Raw genomic sequence first — 23,340 nt, 5'->3', positions numbered from 1 at the left:
ACCAGTTTCTCCTTCCTCCCTTCCCTGCAAGCTGCTGCCAAGCCCTGAGCAGGGAGGGGGCCAGGCAGGATCCAGCCCCAGCAGTCAGGAGCTGCAGCTGGCCCTGCTCACCTTCACCCAGCCCCAACAGCACAGACCAACCACCTATTGCTTTAGCTCAGCGCATTTCAAATGTAAATCTTATGAGATATGAACACACATGAACACAGTGGTCCCTTTGCAGGAGGATCTCTGACAGCAGTGCCCACACCACTGGCACCCCAAAGTTCCCACTCCTGGCATGGGGAGTGGGGCTGTCACTGAGCAGGGCTGATGGCAGCTGCTGCAGCGATGCCAAAACAGCAACACTCTGTGGGTAAACTTATACATCTGAGCTCTGCAGCCATGGACAGGCTGTGTATGTTTAGCCCTTCCTCACATGACCTGGAAGAGAGGGGGAAAAAAATCAGATGAGGATGCAGAATGCCATGAAACCTGAGCCCTTTATTTCACAGCCTCGCATAAAGACCATTACGCATGAGCCAGGCCAAGCTCAGTGAAGATGTCAGCACGCAGAAGGATAACAGGGCTGACATCTGAAGAGATAATTTTTATTCCCCATGCTGACTCAGCCTCATTACCTGACAGGACCATTGTTCCGCTATGGGCACACATAGCCAGGAGGATAAAAGCACCTTATTTTTCACCTTGGGAGCTATCTGGCACTCTTCCAGCTGATTAAATAAAGATATATGACTACATCCACATTCTCCTGAAGGCAAGGAGGCACAGAAAGAAGCAGAAGGGCTGCTACTGAAACCAGGAGGCAATTTTTAATATAAAAGCTCCATGGAGTAGCAGCACTCTACCTGAGGTACTAGCAAATGCCCAGTCAGCTCCGGCTTATGGCAAAAAGAGTAAAGCTTCAAGCACAAGTGGAGCATGAAAAGCTCCCTCACACAGCAGCTCCGAGGCTGCAGCCTGCATTTCCATTCAGCACACAAGCATTTTGTCTGAGCCCTGCAATTTCACTTCTGCTCTATGGGATAAATGCACCCTGTGACAACAGATCAGAAGAAAATCTGCTCAGTGCTCAAGAGTGACAAATGAGATAAAGGCCTAATTCCCCTCTTGATTTTTAATCCTGTGCAAGAGGAAAGTAGAAGAAGCAGTAAATTATCTGCCCAAATTATGCAGGATTCACACTGAAATAGGGGTTCAGTTTAGAGAGCTCAAACCGAGTGATTTACTTCCAAATTGGTCATTTGTTTGCAACAGATTAGCCAGCACCATTTCTCTCGCTCCCCATATGATGTGTCTAAATAGGGGCACATTTCAGAAAAATTGCCCTCCACTCACTGGAAATAGGCCTGTGCATGATGACTGTCCCTCACTCAAGAAAAGCTTCAAGGAACAAAACCACTTTTCTTCCTCTTTCCTGCCTTCAGAGCAGCATGGAGCATCCCTCTGCAACTCCAATCAAGGCCAGCATCAAAAGAAGCTTCACAGTGATGTGATGGAGCCTGGGATTTGGCCCTGCCCTCCAGGACAGGCTGGCTCTGCTGGAAAGCTGAGATGCTGGTTGCTGCCAGCACGGATGGGTGGCACACACTGCTGGAGACTGGAGGCAGGTGGCCCTGCAGGTACCAACAGAACTGCAGGTTTGAAGTGAACTCTGTCCTGTGCCCAGGGCATCTGTCAGCCCAGGAAAGCCGAGGACAGAGGTGCTTTTGTCCTCAGTTTTGAAACCTATTGCAAAGAGCAAACAAGGTGAAATGGTGCTTTCCCCGGACTTTCCGACACATCCTTTGCCATGACAGCTGAGGACAGGGAAGGCAGCACCAAAGGGCAGCACAAGCACCCTTGGAGAGAGTGTAGAGGATGCACAACCTTCACTATCGGCTTATCGGCTGCCCTACCTGGCAGACACAGTGACACCGGTCCTGCCTGCAAACTCAATTTGCTTCACATGTGATGGAGGCTGAGCTAAACCCCAGCTATGTTATACCCCCATTTACAGCCTGTTTATGCTGGCTCAGAACCCAGTCACGCTTGCAGCTTAATCAGCACAAGGAAAGAAGAGCTGTGGAGTTTCGCTCACACCCCCATTTCATCTCTCCTCTCAGTGAAGAGGAAAGCAGCAGGCAACACAGGAAGGGGGTCGGTCCCTTTTTTTTTCTTTTCCTTGATTTCTCATCTTTCCCTAAAAAGAAGGGATTTGTTAGTGGTTGTCATGCCCTGAAGAAATGCAGAGATGCCCCAGAAAACTCAGAAGAAAGGAGAGAGGGGTATAATTTAACAGAAACAGAAGCAGCGGCAGCAGGCAGCAGATCCAAAAGGAATAATTTACCCCAGCAGAAAGAGAAAACTTTAGAGAAGCAGATTCCAGAGAAAATACTGAAGAGCTCAAGAAAATGAGACCACAATATTTGATGTAGAAAAAGAAGTTATTCTGTCCATCAGTGAATCAGTAAGGGTCAGATCTATTATATTCAGGCATACAACTGAAATAATTTGGAGACTACAAACCAGTCCTTTTCTAAAAAGGTTGGCTACAAAAAAATCCAGAAGGATTCTTAATCATCATTTGTAGCAAGACAAAGACTACAGATAGAGCTGGAGAAATCCTCTAACATACAAAGGTAGAATCAGTTTGAGATTCCTGAGAGATGTGGCCCATTTCATACAGTAACTCCACACTCACTTTCTGTATTTCCAGTGCTGACCAAGGGAAAGGATCTCCTGGACTGGGATATGGGCCCCATCACAAGCATGAGCACCTCATGGACACAACTTTTCCCAGGGCAGCTCTCCCTACTTATCCTTGGTGCAGCTCCAACCTCCTTTCCCCTGTTTCCCATGTTCTGTGTGGTGCCTGAGCTGGTGGCAGCAGGCACAGAGCAGGGGCACAGATGACACTGCTTTCAGGAATCAGATACTGTACAGCTTCTCCCAGGAGAATGAACTGAATTTATCTGTCTAGTTCTCTTCATATACAGAAGCAGGAGCTGGATGATAGTTTCAGGAATACAAAAGCTGCACATGTCAAACCAGGAGATTAAAATAGCAAGTCTTGCAAGAGCTCCCTTACCTTTATTTTTCCTGTTTTAAAGAGGCTGAAATGTGCTTCTAAAAAACATTAAAATCATAGTAAGAGTTGGTCAGGAAAACAAATGGTACATTTTCTAGTGCCTTCTACCATGTACCTCAGTGACAACTAACTTCTGTCTAGGAGCTGTTTGTGCCAGATGGAGGACCTGCCTCTGGAGTTTTCAACCAGCACACTGGTGACTGTGCTGCACTGGGAAAACTGGCTGAGCCCCTTTCAGGACCCACGTGAGCCAGGGAAGAAGCTTTGGGTTCCATGTGCCAACAGAGAGGCAGATGAGGGATTTGGGACAGGGTGCCAAGGGGAAAGGGAAATGCTAGCAGGTGACTTGCCAAACACTGGGGAAGGGATAAGAGAACAATAGGCACAGGGGCTGGCATGGCAGACAGAAAGCCTGGCCCCCCAGCTTCCACATCTTAGACCGTCAGGAACAACCACAGCCCTTAATGGAGGTGCTGGTGGCTGCTCTGCATGGGACACTGCACTGCTCCTGCTCAAGGGTGAGGGAAAAGAGTGAGGTTTCCTCCAAGACAAGCACCAGACACAACTCAGAACACGGTGCTGCTCAGAAATCAGCTGCATGCACGAGCACAGAGATGGCCACAGAGTTTCTCATGGAGTTGAAGACACCAGGGAACTTTTTTCTCAAGTAAAAAGACAAATTCGTATCTGTCTCTGTCTCCACAGATGTCCCGTGTATGGCTTTCCTCAGGAACTTCACCTGGGCAGGTGGGCAGGGAATGGTGTACATAGAGGGCAGGTTATGTTTCTCTCAATATGTATCCACACCAACCTCTTTTTATTATGTGCAATGCTAAAATTATTTCAGTATAAAATTTTCAAAATTATTAAGAAATATTAATATACACTAGTTCTCACCCTAACATATGTATGTTAGAGTTGAACTGCAAATATTTGTTTTGAAGTAATCTACACATATATTCAAAGTGCCAGCCAGAACTACATCACTCAGACTTCCCAAACCTCAAGGGATTTCACTTCTGTCCTGCAAAAGGCAGCCTGTGTGCTGAAGGCTTCCTCTGCTGCTGGGCATTCCATGCCATAAATTTTACATTCGGGTCATTAAAAATATAGGAGGGGTCTTGTTAAGGCTAAACCATCGAGAGTCATTTCACACTATACAAGCCCGGTTTCCTCGCTTCTTTCCAACTTTCCAGAAGCCTGACATCTGGAGACCAAGGAGCAGCTGGGCTGGACACACAGGAATGCTGCTGCTGCTGCTCAGAACTTCTGAGCTCTGAAAGGCAGGAGGAAGAGGGCGCTGCTCTTCTTCCCATCAGGTTCTATGTCAGTCCAGCAGGAACTGCCAAGAAATAACAGGGAGTCTGTTGCTTCCCGAAAGGCACGGGGCTGGTGGGATGAGTCGGGGCTGGCTCTGAGGGGTAGGAGAGGGCAGGGAGACCCAGGAGACAAAGGCTTATCGCTGGATTCTGCAATGAAAAAGATCACATGTATGATCAAGCAACGTGGTTGGGATGCCCTGCCTCCTCCTAGAGCCAGTGAATGCTGTTGTGTGATAGCTGCACTCAGTGTCCCTCCCCAGACCCAGCTCCGAGTGCCTGGACTAAGTAGAGCTTAACAACAAACTGTAAAATCAGAGATGGCACCCAAGGAGCCCGCTGGGGTGAACAGCAACCACCCCACAGGTGGAATTTTGCTGTTTGCCTCTTGAAACAGTTCACACCAAAGGATTATGGGCTCCCCACATCCAGGGAGCTGCAGGAGGCTTTCACTGTCATTAACCATGGAACTGATGACACCTAAAAAGCAGAGTATCCGAGACATTGATAAACAGCCATTGCAAGAGTAAGAGCTCCCAGTTTTCTCCAACAGAGATATGCCATTGTTTTCACCCACATATTCCTTGCCTCTTTAGCAATTTTCTCCCTTTCTTCATGCCAAGGGACAAAGGCTCTGCACAGCACCCACTACAAAACCCAGCCATGCTAGCAGCCAGCAACCTTTCAGTGATTTATGGACACAAAGGAATCTATTCTTGGTCTAAATACTCCATACAACAATCCGTTTCTATCCACCAACACATTTAAGTACTTGTTTAAATGCTTTGCTGAATGGGAATTACATGCAGACCGCTCTCCAGGCAAAACACCTCCTTCCCAGCATGGTGAAAAGTCACTCCTTAGTACACAAAATATCAGTATGCACACAAAATCACGTGTGATATTAGAGCAACAGCATGGAAGCAAAGACTTTTCAGTGTTTAAGGTATGTGTTACCCTGGGATATTTGAGACATCTGTATTTGCCTTTAGATCTGTGTGGCTAATTAAACATAAGGCAGCTGGCCAAATTTTTCCTTGTGTCAACACCTTGAACATCAGTGGGGATACAGCAGGGATACATGATACCCAGGATGACATACCTGCCTAGATACAGTCATGGAAGTAATCTACTGACCCAATCCTAACTTGGCAGCAAGAAGTTTTAAATATTTACCCATCAATTCATAGAATCATAGAATCAACCAGGTTGGAAAAGACCTCCAAGATCATCAAGTCCAACCCTTGACCCAACACCGCTGTGGTTACTAGACCATGGCACTAAGTGCACCAGGGACCGAGAATTCACCCCCTCCCTGGGCAGCCCATTCCGATGTCTGATTACCCTCTCTGAAAAAATTTTTTTCCTAATGTCCAACCTAAACCTCCCCTAGCAGAGCTTAAAACCATGCCCTCTTGTCTTACTGCTGGTTGCCTGGGAGAAGAGACCAACCCCCACCTGACTACAACCTCTTTTCAGGTAGTTGCAGAAAGTGATGAGGTCTCCCCTGAGCCTCCCCTTCTCCGGGCTGAACAGCCCCAGCTCCCTCAGCCTCTCCTCATAGGACTTGTGCTCCAGTCCCTTCACCAACCTCATTGCTCTTCTCTGGACCTGCTCCAGCACCTCCATATCCTTCCTGAGCTGAGGGGCCCAGAACTGGACACAGCACTCCAGGTGTGGCCTCACCAGCCCTGAGTACAGGGGAAGAATCACTTGCTTGGTCCTGCTGGCCACACTGTTCCTGATACAGGCCAGGATGCCATTGGCCTTCTTGGCCACCTGGGCACACTGCTGGCTCATGTTCAGCTTCCTGTCAATCCAAACTCCCAGGTCCCTTTCTGTCTGGCTGCTCTCCAGCCACTCTGTCCCCAGCCTGTAGCGCTGCATGGGGTTGTTGTGGCCAAAGTGCAGGACCCGGCACTTGGCCTTGTTGAACCTCATCCCGTTGGAATCAGATCATCTCTCCAGCTTGTCCAGTCCCTCTGCAAAGCCCTCCTACCCTCCAGCAGATCAACACTCCCCCCCCCAACTTGGTGTCATCTGCAAATTTGCTGATGGTGGACTCAATCCCCTCATCTAAATCATCAATAAAGATGTTAAACAGAACTGGGCCCAACACTGATCCCTGGAGGACACCATTAGTGACTCGCACCAACTGGTTGCAGCCCCGTTCACCACCACTCTCTGGGCCCGACCCTCCAACCAGTTCCTAACCCAGCACAGAGTGCCCCTGTCCAAGCCGTGGGCTGCCAGCTTTAAATTGCCACACACATGGAAAAATGGGTTTTCATTTTCTCCCTTTTACTTTCAAACCACTAAATCATTCCCAGAAACAACTGGCACCCTGGGTGAGTGCCCACAATGGACCATGAGAAGACCATATCACATTCATTTCCCACTGGGATCCTGATAGCCAAGGTGCTTATGTGCAGGGTTTTCCTCCCCATAACCCCATGTCTGCGTTAGTGTGCAATGCATGCTGGCTCCAGGATAAAAGATGGAAGCTATGGAAGCGTGTGAGGCCACAGATTCAGCACTCTGCCCTCACCATTCAATGACAAGACTGAAGTAATCACTGAAAATTGAACTGAGGATGAGAGCAAACCATGGCAGCCCAAGCGGGAGCAAGATCAGAAAAGTGTGGCAGCTTATACAGCAGAAGGGGTCTTCTAAATCTCCTGTCTTTGGATGACAAGTTTAGAGCTGGCACAGGTATCTGAAAGCTCCCTGCCACAGGGGGGAACTCTTAGTCCTGAAAGGAGTTACGCAAACTTTTTAAAAGCTCACTGTTTTTATTGGCTTTCTAGCTAGAGAACTTCCCTCTGGCCAAGTACAAATCTGCTGCAAAGGCATTTCTCATTCCAGATGCTTTGGAGTGGTATGATTCCTAAATAGCAGTACTTCAGGAGAGGGAGGGGGAACTCCTGAGGCAAGTTCTTGTGGAATTTACCTCATGGAGAACACAAATCTCAGAACATAATTTAAAACCTTGCCAAAAAAAAAAAAAGATCACTCTCTCTCTGGAACAGGAGAAGTACGGGTCAGCTCTGAAACAGTACTGCCTTGTGAAGGGTTCTTGTATGGCTTGCCCAGTTTACCAGGTGATGGTGACAAAAATAACAAACTCTAGTGATGAAGTAAGCAAATGAGGTTGAACAGAATTGGAATTTCCTAGCTCTTCTGCAAAAGCCCTGAGAACAGGTGCTTACTTCAACTCGTGCCAATGTGGGATTCACCAAGGAACAACATTCTTACTATGCTTTTTAAAAGACTGACTGTGAACCTCTTCTGCCACTACCAGTTAAAGGCCTATTCATAGAGGGATTTCATTTGACAAATATTTCCACCTTCTTATGGAGCTCAGATCTAGGAAAGCTTTGCACTTCTCCTTCAGAAGAGAAGAGAAGGGGGTGGCTGGTTTTGTACAGGCTCTTTATCAAGTCTGGATTCACTCTGGTTTTACAACAGACGAGTAGTCAACTAACTCAGGATTTGAATGGTATAAGTTAAAAAAAAAGTATATAAATTTTGGAACTTAAAACATTCAAATCCTGAGTTCATCAAATGTATCAAAATATCTTTATTTTGGAACTTTAAGATAAATCAAAATCTGAGCCTAAGATATTTACAATATCCTTTTAAGATAAAAATATGATTTACATCAGCATTAGAGAGGAGGTCACCACAGTGTTAGTCAAACACAGGATCTCTCACCTCTGTGGAGCCCTTATGTTTATTTTATGAAGCCGAGACTCCAGCACTCTCAAGTGCTGCAAGTATAAGTGAGCTACCATTGTACCCTCCTCCCAGGGCAAATGCAGAACTGCAGCAACTCCTAACTGGTAAGAGTTAGTCAGACATGTTACTGGATATTCAGTGCTAATATTTGCACACACACAGAACCATCAACAGTACTTCAATGTAGCTCTCCTAACACAGGGGTTGTGTTTGCCATGTTGTGATTTGGTTAAATATCTCCACCTTCAAGTCTAGTCAGCTGAAAGATACTTTAGCTCACACTATGCCCAAAAAGGAAGGCAGCTGCCCCAGGAGAGCAGGAGCAGGAGCACTGCGGGTATGAATGTTGAGACGGTGCTTTGAGGTGTTTCTGCCCTACCTTGGGTATAATTTACCACAAGATCATCTGTCCAACCACTGATAGGAGTCAAGCTGTGATCAAGCTGAGCAACCAAATGATGAGGAAATCAGTAGCTGACTACACACCGTTTCATTTGCAAAGACAAATGTTCAAAGTTCATTATTGACATCTGTAAAAACTGAGTCAAGAGAGTGATGGGGTCAGGCAGAGTGCCAGAATCACTCACTGTTCTCAGAAGTAAATAACAGTAACTGAAGTTACACATTCACAACCCATTTCCTTCAGCTTCCTTTGAGGTTTACTCTGCCTGGAAATCAACAACTGTCAACCCGCACATTTCCTCACTAGTAATTTGGAAAAGAAGGGGGAATGGCCTTGATCAACAGCCAGAATTCAGTCCAGAAGAGGGTCTCATCCCACTGCAACCTGAGGAGGAAACCTGGCTCAGGAGCATGCATCTTTCTAGGTCCCATATTTGTATGTTGTTGTAAAAATAGAATAACTCAAAAGACAAGGTTATTTACAAATTCAGTCTCTGCTCTTCAAAAAGATTGATCAGAGGCAGTGGTTGGGAACAAGAGCTGCTGAGATAACAAAGCCCCAGTTTCAACCCACTGTCTGTTTTAGGCCTCCTGCTGCAGAAAAACCATCCAAACCCAACCACTGTTTGTCAGCAGGGACTGTAGCAGTTTTTATCTTTTTTCGGGCCACATGCTGCCCTCTCGTGGGAAGCCCTGCTGATGGTACCCTGCAGCCTGGGCACATTCCTGAGCCCTGGGGCAACACCACAGGGAGCTGTGTGTGCCAACAGCTCCAGGAACAGCAGCTTCAGGTAGGCCACCACAGCCTACGCCTCTTTATCACAGCTCCCCAAACCCTCCAAAATCTCCTTATTTGAGCCCCTTCCCAATATTCCAGGCAAGAACAGACCCTGAGAGATGTCTTAGGGAGGGATGAGGCTCTAGTATCCCACATGAATGTGTGCCAGAGCATGTGTCCAGAACACCCCTAAGCCAGACCGTCATCTTCATCAGATTTTACTTCTCCATTCCTGCATGTGGAAACATACCTTGCTGGGATAGAGCGCTGAAGGCCTTTGTTATCCACTCCAAGAGCAAATGGTCAAGTTGAACATGTGTCCTGCACAGACCTGAGACAGGTATGTGTGATGTGCTTATTTCAGCACTGCTACATCCCTCTCACACCACAGGCACTGGCTGCAGGGCTTTCTGGACCAGCTGAGGAAGACAGCAATGCTTGCAGTGTTGAGCATTCAGTTCCTAGAGTTAAGTTTCCTTATCCCAGTGAATGCAGTTGCTGTTCTCAGCATGGATGAGCTTTTTCAGGGTTTTATTTTTGTAAGTTTGCTGAGAGAATTAGCACCTACGGGAGCTGGGGCACAATAGTTGTGCTATGTAAGCCAGACAGGCCCCCTGAGCACTTTTCTGCCAGTCCTGTTTTTAATAACTGGCACCTCCCAGCTTTTCCATGCAGCCCCTCACACCAGCAGTACATCAGTAACAGCAAATTGGGGGCCACCTGAAATTCACGAGCAGTGCCTGCTGGACACAGAGATGCTGAATTCACAGCTTTCTGAAACACTTTCTTAATTTCAACTTTAAACCTCACAAAAATCACGGTCCACTCTCTTACCCTAAGCTTCTTTCCATGGCTGGGTTTTACTCCAGGCAGCACCTCCAGAAGCCAGGTGAGCTGGGATTTTGCAACAGGTCTTCCACCTGGTGACAGCTACAGAGCCTGGTGTACTTGTTCTGTACACAGCGACAAGCAACCCCAAATCCCTGGCTCTACATCCAGAGCAAACTGTGGCTCCCTGTGCACCACACTGACAGCAAATAGCACATGACTAAAGGACTTTTGGTACTTCCAAAGGGAAATCTGAGGTGTGTTTGAAGCTTCATTTGCTCTTCTACTTAAGCCCCACCAGGTATTCTCATGTAGAACGCACTACACCCACACTTCCTGGCATCCCACACCTCCTGAGTTCACATCCTGGGCCAGCTTGCTGCTTTTTCTTAAACTTTCCCTCATATATTTCTGCTCAAGAACTGTATTCTTTTGATTCTCCTTTCATGAAAGCTGTTGCACACATGACTATCTTATTGACAAATACATATATAACTATAACACAAACACACAGAGACAGGCACACAGATGTGTGTATCTACACTTCTCCATCTCCTGAACTTATTTCCAGATAAAGCTCCTTCATCCAACTCACATCAAGGCTCCTGCCCATGCTTAGTATTTTTTGTTCCATTTCTTCTAACACAGCAAGAGGGAAAGAATGCACGAAAACACGTTCAGGATACCACTGCTATATTTGACTCAGGCCCAGAAGACAAAGCTTGCTCTCTACATCTAGTCAGGCCAAAACTTGCCCTGAAAAACATAGGTAATTCATGAATGTTTGTAGTGTTCTTGGCATAACATGCAACACTTGAACTAAGAACTACTAAACAACAAGTTGCATCTCAAGTGACCACTTCAGAATATTTCAGCTTCCAGTGCAACTTTCTCCTTAAAACTATGAACTCTTTATTTCCTGATCCCCAGAATCATCACAAATGAGGGATTTCATGGCATATGATTTGTAAGTCTACATTGCCTATTAAATAAACTTGCTCAAGAAAAAAAGAAGGCTTCTGGTGCATCAGATCAAGCTTAGCAGCTAGCCAGAGTGAGGGAGTTTCCTTAATGAATTCTGTATTTATAGACATGTTCAGTAAGGAAAAAGATTTCAAGGTCATCTTTTCTGACCTATCTTTTTTTCATTCTGTAGTAAACAGGTTTTATTTCGTAGAATTCGAGAAACTATTATTCTTCAAAATATGCTTAATCAGAGTAAAAACTTCACTAACATACACATTTTTAAACAGAGAAGGATTCTTTTTTTTTTCCTTTTTAACGCTTAAAGTGATTTAATAAGGTTATTTAAAAGAGCAATGTGCAGGAAGTCATACATATTTTGCACTGACTTGGAGGAAAAACTGGATGAACTTACCGACTGAGCAGAATCCGTCCCTTGAATTCTCTTGCTCCTCCTGTTTCCCCCACAGGTGTTAATACTTGTGTCACTGCTCACGGGTGTTCCACAGTGCCAGCAGAATACATGTTGTGGAAAGCAGGGTTCCACGACAGACAGTGAAAATCTGCCTGTGAGCAAGAGTTGTTCAAACTAAACGGGCAGTTGCAGGATGTGAGGTAGGACAGGCTGGTTCCAGGGATCCCCAGAAACAAAACTACTTGTACCAGCCCTGAGTTTGGCTCAAGTTCTTTAAGAAGTACTCGTCTCCTCCAGCAGGAGCCTTGCACAAGTACAGTTTGAATGGAGCAGCATTCAAAGGAAGAGTGGAAATATACAATTTAGTTGTGACAGGTTTTGCACTCCACATCTATTGCGTTTACAGGATGTCATCTATATGCACGATAGAAGAAGCATTTGCATTTAAGCTTATTTAATTCAGAAATGGGGCCTCTGGTGGTCTAGTGGTTAGAGTGCAGGACTCACACTGCTGCGACCCGGGTTCAATTCCCGGCCCCCCGGGCAGCTGGAGCTCGTCAGCCTTGTATGGCAATCCAGCTACGTCCTGGGGACCTCACTGCCACTGTCCAAGCTTTGCTCGGCCCCGGCAGATGAACCTCAGGATTAAAGGGTGGGCTCAGTTCAGCGCACGCTGTGTCTCACCTAAAAAATCCACTGCGCAGGCTCGAAGGGTTTATGACCTTTCCCAAATCTTCGCTTGCGAAGACTGGCCATTAAATTAATTCAGAAATATTTGTGGACCACTATCCTTGCATTCTGTTACAAAGGATTATCATAATACCATTCCTTCCTGCTTACCCACAGCAGACCTCCTCAGATTCCTTGGATTTAAATAAGCTTCAGGTCTTGCTCTCTGTATTTTGCTATTAATTATTTCTGTTATGTAAACACCCAAAGGTCTCAGTCAGAATTTCAGCTCCCACTGCTCTGGGAGTTCACAAGATAGTTCATATTGACATTGCCTGTCCGGGAGGGTATCTGGGCAGTCATGTGTCCACCATTGCAATCCACCACTGGCAACATCCATAATATCAAGAAGAATATTTAAATAACAGTTTTCTGCTGTGATTAGCCTGTAGTCATCATACTTTTCCATGACCTCTGTATCCCTGTATATCATTTACTCTTCTGTCTTTGCCACATAAACCAATGTCACCTTTTTACAGCAAACAGCTGAATTACACAGTTGTGCCTTCCAAAACCACACCAAACGAGCCCAGGTGGCTACATTCAGTGGAATACAGATCAGTTCTTGTCATTGTGATCAAAGGAAGCAAAGGGTCAAATAAGCAATTGAATAAATTAAGGAGAAGATATTTAGATTACTTTTATAAATTTGGCAGACTGACTACAACTAATAATCTCAACATACCAAAAAATCCCAAAACCCAGAAAAATAGTATTAAAAATTATTGTTATAGATTGACTCATTTACAATTTCATATGACTTAATTCTATTTTTTAATTCGAAGAACTTAAGCTACTGAATATAATGGTACTGTGTTGTAATCTTAAAAATATTCTGGGAACCTGTCTTAACACAGGTTTTCCCTTTGTTTTCTTTGGTTTTGTTTTTTTTTTTTTTAATCTTTTTAAGTTTAAACAAGGTAGTTTGTGAGGGGGGGGGGTTGTGTGTTCAATTTCAGCTTTACAGGAAAAAAATCAGATGGATCTACAAAGTAATAAAATACTTTGGAGTTACCTTAAGTTGTTTATTCTGTCTTCATGTAGCTTGTTACAAGAAACCAATTAACTCCAGCTCATCATATAGGAAACATTTTTAGAATAATTATTAGAATTAATACCAGGATAATTCTGGTATTATACTAGCTAGAATGATGTGCACCACTAAATATGTGAAGAATTGTATCTTTATGGGTACAGATACAGGCTAGTATTATACTACATGAAACAGAATGCTATGGTAAGCAGATGTTCCCAGGATAAAGTCTATCTGATGTGCAAAAACTTACTACACATCCATTAATTTTGTCACAATACTATTGTTTAGCACAGCAAAGATAACTTAAACTATTACCCAAGAACTTCACGCAACTAAAAGTTCACTGGTTTATTTCTCTTACCAAGAGTAACAGTCTGAAACATTTTACATTAATTTACAATCATGAACAAGATTCTTATGCTTATCTCATGTAGGTGACATTAAGTCACCCAGTTAACGCTAATTATTATTTCAGAAAGTAAATCTTGTTTTATAAGGTTAAACATTTTTTGAATCATTTGTTGCCAAAACACAACAGTCTACAACCACACAGAAAGTAGAAATTAAAATTTCTACAGAGCCACTACCATCACTATGAAGATACAATGCCAAGTGTTTACAACATTCTGCAAGTTATCACTTCTCCCAGCATTTAAGAGAGCAAAAATTCCCTCTTCACTTTTTACTGTACACACAGGAACTACAGTAAAAGGGGGAATTTTGATTCACAATGTTAGATCAAGGGTAACAGAAGTGCTTCTGAGTCATTTACTTTTAACGTAGAAAATGAACAGGGCTGTGGAAAAATAAGGACTCTCCTCGAAAAAAGGGCAGGTTTTCCCCTCGGCCTCGGACCGTACACCAGACACATACACTCCTCTCCTTCCACAGACAGCAGCAAAAACGGCCTGTGCTCATGGGGCATCAGAGAAGCAAAGTTGAGATCCACTGTACAGACCTGAGGTGAGATGTGGGTCCCAGGCAACCATGCAGAGCTGGAACTGTGGGACTGCAAGAGGAGGTGGAGTGCGATGAACCCAGAGCTCGAGTCAGTAACTCATGCACAGAGCAAGAAAGCCCTATTTCACCAATTAGAAACTTCTGAAGGTCTCACAGCTTTGGTTATTCTCAAACCCTTGTTGAAACCAATCACTGATTCATGTGTCACTCAGCAACACACAACAGAACCGTTCAGATCTGTAGCCTTCCTGGGAGGGAACACAGCAAGAACTGTGCTGCTTCCTTTGGCAGCGAGCACACGAGCACCACGGCAAAGCCACTCCACTGGGCTTGGCCCAAAGCTGGCACACCATGGTCACTCCCAGTGCCCCACTACCAGAGCAGAACTGCAGCATCTCAGAGTGCTCCACTGCCACACAGAGATGGCTGGTGGGTCACTGGGACTCACTGACACACTGCATCTGGCGTGGGAAGCCTCCAACAGCAGTGGGGTAAGGGCTGTGCAGCCAGAGGGAAACTCTTGAAATACTTTCCTGGGATCCCCCCATGACAGTACACTTCCTCACAGATGCAGCAAAGTCTTCTCACCACCCTTCTGCCTGTTTTGGCATTCCTCAGCCACTCCTCTCACCAATCACACTGCCTCATACCTTCTTCCAGAAAACCCCTGTCCTCCCTGCCCCCAGAGGCAGCAGGACGCCGTTCAGGACTGATTCTCCCCCTGCCCAAGCCCATTTCCTTCTTTTGCTGCAGGCCTGGCAGCCCTATTTCTGGAATGGACATCCACCACCTTGCCACGACATCCACCAGCAGCAGCTGCAGCCAGTTAGGACACAGCTCTCCCTCTCTTGGTAGCAGGACAAATCATTTTCCTCCTCTGCCCAGACCACGGCAATTCCTCCTCAGCAGCAGCAAGAGGAAGACAGTGTGCCATCCTGAGAGACTCTGCTCCCCAGCTGTGGCCAAAGCCATGGCCCCTTCCCATCACACCATGGCCAAGACATGTCCTTACCACACACAGGCTGCATTGCCTCACGCTGCAGAGCAGGGCTGCCATGGCACAGCAGATCAGCCAGGCTGCATTTGGGAATACCCATTTGCTCCCAACAGTGCAAGGAAGAGATTCAGACCCCGGCTCTTGATGAGGGTTCCCTCTGTCACACTGTGGACGTGGTATTATTCACATACAACAGTTAAATACCACATACCAATGCAACGAAACCCAGGAGATCTGACTCCACCCCCTAGGAAAGGGAGCATTTGTCCTGGCTACATTGTGAAGTGCCAGTACCTTTCCTAAGGTGGCACAGAGAGGGAGTTTGGTGTCCACTGCACCCCTTGGCACGGCCAGTGACCAAAAGACAGAAGTCATAAGTCCATTTGCAAATGTGTGGGACTGCAGTCAGCTTCCTTCAAAGCAGAAGGCCCCCAAGGTACATTATTCTGAGGGAATGGATTGCACAGCCAGAGGACATGTAAGTGTGGACAGAAAAGCACTGAGACAACATTTTGATCAACACAGTTCTCCTTACAGGCCCTCTCAGAATAGCCTTCTCTCACACAGGAAACAGAGCCTGAGGAAAAGGACACAGAGCTCGGGAATCTTGAACAGCATTTTGCCATAGACGACTCCTGCGGCCACAGTCTGGCTGAGTCATTGTATCTCTCCTCCTCTCTAGCCAGAAAGGGAAAGCAGCCCTTCTCTGCTCAACACGGCCATTGCAAGGTGCTCAGATAAAATGAGGACTATAAGGATTGAGGCTCATACCTTATCCAGGTTTAAACAGTGATGTACAAAAGCACAATCTATATAAAGCTTGCATTTAAAATCAGGCTTCTGTGTTCAACTGCAGGTGCTCAGAGAACAGAAGTTTACACTACTTAGAAGATGCCTTGTGCTGTCCCAGACCTATGCACAGGGACAGCACTGGGATTTAGCAAAGAATCTGATCTGTTTTAACAGTTGCAGACAGCTCAAAATGGAAGTGTTCAGTGGGTCAGGGCCTGTTTTCCGATGCTGTGGTGCCCTTGGTTTATTCTGGTATCACTCCATTTAAACAAACAGGTCATTAGCATGGACACAGTGTGAGCCAGACCCCAAACATTCAAGCTAATATTCAACCCTTTGCTTATTCCTCCATATGCTTCATACAACACATAGTTCAAATAAAAATTACACCTTGTGCAATTCTTGGACTCACTGGTTGGCTCTGAATTTCCTGCGTAGCAAAAGTTAAGAGAGACATCAATCCTGTTCTCACTTTCAGTGACACCAAAGATGAACTCAGCTTTGTTGAGGTAAAATGCATTAATGGCAGCCCAGGGTTCATCCCAAACCACACTACTTAGCTTGTCTGTCCTCATTAGCTTTTAGAGTCACTGATGAAGCAACAGGGCAGAGCTCTACAAACTTCTGCTTGGTGCCATTCAGTTACAGAAATTATGGGCAGTCTGTAATTCAGAGGCCCATGAAGTATCCTTGGTACCCAACGGGTATTAGCTGGAAAGGAATCAAAATTTTGTTCACCAAAATATTTATATTAGCTGAGAAAGCCAAACTCTGCCAAGAACGGAGCTGGCGAGCTTCCCTGGAGTGTCTCTGCCAGTGTGTAAAACACAGAAAGCACCCCCACCTACCACAGCCCCTCTGTGCATGCCCAGGGCTGGTTTAGCTTTTAAGTACAGTGCCAACTATTTGTAAGGCCTCAAAAATCTGGAAACTTTTGAGCGCAGCAGCCGAATGAAGGATCTTGGGAACATCTCTCTTGACTCTTGGGCTGTGTACTTGAAGTAGTTCTGTGGATGTGCCAACACGTCAAACAATGCTTTTATCAGCTTCTTGTCCTAGAAAAAGAAAGCAGTATTACAGTAATTCCAGAGAGGAGTTAAGGTCAGTATTACCAAAGTTTAATGACTGTTTAACTCATAAAAGATTATGGGCATTTTACTTTTCAAGTACTAAGGCTTTGAAACTAGTGGAGCAAGGCTGACATTCAGGCCCCAGTGACATCACTGGAGTTTCACATCAGCAGCACCAGGATTTCTTCCCTCCTCATACTTCCAAGAACAGCAAACAAACAAACAAACCACAGAAGAAACACACACTTGATCTGATATCCAGCAAAACAAAGGTTTGCTTGGGATGAAATGCATTCAACTTGTCTGTGCAAGTCTCCTAACTAAGGTCAGAGAAATCCACAAAGAGATATTTTTTGCGCAGGAAGGAAAAACCTTTGCTAATCTACAGGCTACAAGTAGCAGCACCAAGTGCTTCCCCAAGAAATTAAATGCCATGTCCCTCAGTCTGCTCCACCACTTCCTTCCAGCACAGTCTACTGAAAGGGCTATCGTTGCCACAGATTTCCCTAATAGGTCTGATCCACCTTTAATCCCCCTGGGCAGAGGGTCTCATATCCATTGCTCTGCACAATCAGGATCTGCTGATTGACCCCATTCCCCTGGAGCATACAAATCTAATGCACCAAGGAACAGACCTGATCAGAGCAGGAAGCAAACTCACTCTCACCAAATAACATCATTTTCAATCAAAACCAATATGCTTAGTGGAAGGAATGTACCTTAAGTATTTCTTGATGATTTTCAGATGCATAAAGTCTTCCATCCCGGACAATGTCTTCTATTAGTTCCTGGTAATCCTCTATAGGGAATGCACAAGAGAGTAATTTGCAGGTTCACTTCACTTACATGCTCAATACTTCCCTTGGTTCTTCTGCCCCCAGAAGAACCAGTAGTACTTGGCCCTCATATTAGCAGTCAGAAATTATTCCAAATGCTTTTCTGTAAAGAAACTACAAATACTGTTTACAATGAGAACAGTGTACCGTGCTGAGCTGCCCAGCATCAATCTGTCATAAGCAAAAGAAATCATAAAGCACTTAAGAATGTAGTGCACACTGTAACCACCAACTGCACTGCAGGAACCCATCTGTAAAAACCCACAACCTGCTATTGACTTTTTTCCACAGGAAAAGGGATAAAAAAAGGAGTTAGGGGGAAGCTTTCCCCTGGAAAATTAAGTATCCACTGTTGATGAAACTCTGCAGACTGCAGCAAAGATGACTCCTCCATCATTAATCCAGTGTGAACAGAACATACAATATCACTTCACTTATGCTGAAGTGCAAAGCCTCAGCTCCAGTTTCACTTCTGATGATTCTGGCAAAGACAAGGTGAAAATCTTTCCCCTCAAGCTTTTTTTCAATATAGGTATTTTGCTATCTGATCACAAATGGTAGCAGCAACATGATAAACCAGAGGCACTTGGGCTCTGCCTACTTCCTAACTGGGGGCATTATCACCACCTGAAGCAACCCAGAACTCGGAAGGCACAAAAGTGCATAAAACTTAGATTCTAGTTCTGAGCTCTGCAATTTGCAGGCCAGAGCCCAAAACCCCAGATCTTTCTTTAGGTCTGTGGAAGGCTGGAAATACAGTGGCACTTAAGACTACAGTGCAATGCAGAATTTCTTTAACTAGCTTTAAATGAAAACAGCTACTGGGAGCAACTCACAGTGACACTGCTGAGAGCACTGGGCTACCCTGCTGTTGGAGAGTGGAGTTCTGCACTGCTGCAGCTGCTCTGGTCCACACGGGCTCAGCTGCTCACACCCACTTACCATCATATGTTACATAAGGAACTTGGAATCCTTTGGCACTGTTCCCTTCATTCGACTTGAACTGGATCCACAATTTCTTAGACCTAGAAGTGAAAGCTATGGGGCGTTCGTAGGTTTGACAGGTCTCGTACGTGGTCACTGAGTTGGAAGAAGCTTTCAAAGGAAACACACAATAGGCAGTTATCTGACAGTGCTTCACACTAGCAAACAATTAGAAAATAGGTTACACTACCATGACAAAATGCTTGCTGGTGGTAAGAAAAGTCCTCAAAATGTGGCAGGCCATCAGTGGATGGCAGGCCATCAATGAGTGACTTCTTGGTCAAGGAATATTTTCCCTTTTCGTAAAAGAAACAGCCTACTGTTTGAAGGACATGACTACACTAGAAACTGAAGCTGTTTATTCACACATCAGGCACCTTCAGGGGATTAGCAAGCATCTCCTCTTTCCTAATCTAGGCTAGACTTAGGCTCAGCATAGTACATGGTTAGCTTGAACCATCTACCCATTCTTAACAACTTCTCAGAGTTCACTGACACATCATAGCCTTGCACCCTTGTTTCACCCAAACCTATGGAGCAGCATTACCAAACAGGACTTCTCAATTTGCCATTTAAAGAAATTTCAACCCTTAAGAAGAGGCCAGCCAGGCTACATTTAGTTTATGTAAACAGAAATGCATGTGAGAAAACAGTGTTGCCTGTGTTGTAGATGTTTCAGACTTACAACTCTTTCTCATCACCAGGTAATCTCCACACTCATCTTCTATTGGTAGAAATATTTCTGGAACCACAATCAGAATACGGCGCTTTGGCGGTGGGTTAATGTTCCAAGTGCACTCGGTGTTTGCAGGATAGTCCCCAGGATAGTTTGGTGATTCAATATATCCAGTGTAATCTCCCAGCTCACCTCCACACTGCCTGTCTGAAAAAGCAACATGGTATGCAAGACAAGGAAAAGTGAGAGCATCCCACAGCTCCTCTGCAGTCACTGTCAGGAACAGTACACGGGTGACAGATGGGGACACTTTTCTGTTTGCAGCTGGAGCAGGTACAGTTCTCTTTGCCAGCTTCTCTTCACACTGCTGCCTGCTTCTGCCTGACTGTTTTAATCAATGTTGAGATATAAAAACACAGATTAGTCCCTGTTAATACAGCAGGTGCTATGGACGAAGCCATAGCCAAGCAGCAAGGCAAGGCAGTTGTAAGAGGGCACAGCAGTGGTAAAACAAGGATGCTCCACTTGCTTGTACCAGGCTTTTATATAAGTACCAGCTGAGGTCAAACTGGAGCCTGAGATGCTCTGCTCAGTCACCATATCTGCAGTAGCACAGAAGAGGGAGTACAGCAGGCCCTTTCTATGCACAGATCAGCATTGCTGGCAGTAACAGAGGGTAAACCCCGCTGCAGATTGCTTTGCCAGTGCTCCCCAGCTCTGTGCAGCAACAAGGGTTTGGGCACTACAGCCCTGTAAGAGTGATGTGTGGCTGTGACATGGACAGGGAACAGATTCTATAAGTGAGAGACATGCAGTCTCCAGAAAAACATTTCTGTGTAGGTATGTGTGCATATGTCTGTGTGTATATAAGTGTCTCCAGAGGTGGTTCTGAGCAGTCACCTCTCTGCCCTCTATTTTCCCTCTTTAATTTACCCTCAGCTTCCCACACTAGAGTTACCATAAATCTAGAACAGTGGTTCTATTTGTAGTTGCCTTTTTCAAAGGCTGTTATTAAGAAGAAATGGTTACTAGAGCTGTTAGGTTTTGTGAGCCCACTCCTTATTCCTTTTAATAGGAGGGGGAAAAAAATCAGGGTGCCAAGAACACAAACTCTGTTATATGAGGGGAGAAAAGATTTAATAGTGAGATCCTAAGCAATCCAGCACCAACAGGCAAGACACAAGCATCACTTACCATACAAGAATGATGGAACCAGTCTGCAGAAATGGTCTCTCATAGACCTCAGTAAGTCATGTGGGGTGAAATGCAGGCAGGCAGCAAAAGAGGAGCAACACCTCTGCCTTCTCTCCAAGCTCCCTAGAGCAACGCTAAGTTCTGCCCTTAGGGCCACTCTGAACACTAATGGTAAGAGATCATCAAAACCATCTTCCTATACTTACTTTTGCACTGTGTTATGTTTGTTGACCCATCAAAATCAGTAGTGGTGTTTCCAGGGCATGCAATGCAGTAATTTTGTCCAAACTCAGGCTGGTATGTCCCAACTGCGCAGCGAATACACCGATGAGTTGTGGTATTATAAAAATGGCCAGGTGAACACTGAACTGGACAGTAATTAAATATGCATCACGGTTAAAAGAGTGGCAGTAGCATAAAATACGACTTTATAGATTTATATATGACCTAGTACAATTTCAGCAACTGAAATGCCATATTCATAAACAATGAGGGTAACAAAGCAGAGGTAATTGAACAAATTTCAGTTTATCAGCTCATTTTGTGCAAGTTTAGAATTCCCAAATGCAACACAATAGAGTAGTTCTGTGTGAAAGCAGCAATAAAAGACATGGGGGAGTGAATATAACCACCATGATTTTGTAAGAAGGACACCAAGTAGAACAGCGTGTTACCAAATGGTTTAGCCACAGGCATTTGACTTGGAAGACAGACTATCAGTGGAAAATACCAACTAAACCTTTCTTCCCTGCCTGCTCATGCCAGGCAGCATGGGCACTGCTGCTGCATCTTGGACAGCCCTGAGAGCAGCTCAGCCCAAGCAGAGGTGAGAGATTCTGGTCCTCTACAAGGGGCACGTTGTATCAATATTAGTGACTAAATTGGTATATTGTCACCTTCTCTTATGATCACACCTTGTCCTTCAACAACAGACCATGACTCAGGGTACAGTCACCTCCACCAGCTCTGCTGCTGCTTCATTTCATCACATCACAAAGTCATCATGTTAGCAAGACACATGAGCTGTACCCCTCACAGGGCTTGCTGAGAGCACCTCCTGCATCACCAGAGCGAGGCCCCATTCCAACACACCAGCTCTTCCATAAATACAACAGATTTTATGGAAGTTTTAGATGAGAGATAGACAGACGTAGGGGGGAAATACTTTCTAGCAGACTTGCAAATTTTTTTCCTAGTTCCCTGCATGCAGACAGGAAGATTTCCTTCTCTTACTGAAATCTGAGAATACAGGACTCTAAACACCTTTGTTTACATCTCTAATTTGTGGATTTTGATTTGATTTTGCCTAGCTATTCTGTACCTATGCCCATCATCAACTGTGTTGAAACTTAAAGCAGTCAGGAGCATCAGTCATATGTTATCTTTGCTCTTAATTCCATCACTACCTTGCTTCTTTTTTCCTGTGGGGTTCAAAAAAAAATTTTCCTATTCCTTTTACCTCATTTGGCAAGTTTATCTCTCTCAGCTCAACATTAAAATAATTTACTATCTACTATCAAATGTAGTTTTCTGTGCTGCACAGTCCCTTTTTTCTATTCCTTTTAAGCTCTGCTTACTCCTAAATAATTCTAGTCTTGTTGAGCTTTGCAAGCTAGCTCAGCCTGGAATCCTTCCCTACGTGCTGCCCCAATCCAAATGCTTCAGATACAAGTTCCAAATAGTTCTTGCATCTGTGATTCTATGTCTCATGTGGCCTCTTCCACATGCAAATCCCTGAGCTCTTCATTCCAGTTAATAGAAAAATTCCTTTAATCTTCACTCCAATTTGAAAACTGAACCTCATTTATAGACTTGATTTTGTTTATACTAAAATAAAACTGAAATCACTTCCTCTTATCTTGATCCAAAGTTTTTAATGTGTTCTTTTAGTACTTCAATTTTTCAAAATTAAGTATGAAACAACTCCATTAGTGGATTTAGTGATTCTTCACTGAAGAAATCTTAGATATCACACTATTACCAGTACATTAATTCTTTAGCAATACTGCAAAATTCTTATAATATGTTGCAATTCTCAATGGTAAACATATCTTAACTGACACTAGACAGATCTCTTAATGCAAACCACTACCAAATGTTTTCATCAGGACCTTATTTCCATACCTTATTTTCACTCTGCAGCAGTGGATTTTCTAATAAGACTTTTTCCTCAGGTGATTTTTATAAGCAATTTTCTTTTACCCATTCTTTAGGACATTGAGCAAATCGCTATACTGATTAACATTTCATCTCTCTCCACAGACACATATATTTATCATTATTTTCAAAGACAATTTTATAGCTGCCTTTCAGCCTTTTAAATTTTAGATACCAAAGATGCTAACAAAATTCCATCATTTTTAAAGATATGATCCCCATTTGATTTTCAGCCCTGTGATAAAACCTTGGGAGCTGATCGCATGTCAGCTCCACTGTGATCAAATTTAGAGGGTTGTCTGAGGTGCCACAGGGTTAAGCTGAATGCTCACTTTTTAGGTTTAGCCCAAGGCACACAGGCCAGTTTCCCATTATAAACATGAAGAAAATATTTTT

General features: G+C 44.6%; 1 protein-coding gene across 2 annotated transcripts in view; it reads right to left on the bottom strand.

The window, feature by feature from the left end:
- Window positions 1-13,611: 13,611 nt before the first annotated feature.
- Window positions 13,612-23,340, bottom strand: part of SCUBE2 (signal peptide, CUB domain and EGF like domain containing 2) — a 44,060-nt gene continuing 34,331 nt past the window's right edge. For both annotated transcript variants that reach the window (XM_064657362.1, XM_064657363.1), the window contains 5 exons: window positions 20,994-21,155; window positions 19,603-19,800; window positions 18,876-19,028; window positions 17,817-17,896; window positions 13,612-17,082 (listed from right to left, as the gene is read on the bottom strand). In XM_064657362.1, the coding sequence (XP_064513432.1) occupies window positions 16,930-17,082; window positions 17,817-17,896; window positions 18,876-19,028; window positions 19,603-19,800; window positions 20,994-21,155 (746 nt within the window). In that variant the 3' untranslated portion in view covers window positions 13,612-16,929. The remainder of the gene's footprint in view (window positions 17,083-17,816; window positions 17,897-18,875; window positions 19,029-19,602; window positions 19,801-20,993; window positions 21,156-23,340) is intronic.

The sequence above is a fragment of the Pseudopipra pipra genome, chromosome 6 (assembly GCF_036250125.1).
Source record: "Pseudopipra pipra isolate bDixPip1 chromosome 6, bDixPip1.hap1, whole genome shotgun sequence".
NCBI classification, from domain to species: domain Eukaryota; kingdom Metazoa; phylum Chordata; class Aves; order Passeriformes; family Pipridae; genus Pseudopipra; species Pseudopipra pipra.
This window is presented reverse-complemented; position numbering and strand designations above follow the sequence as displayed.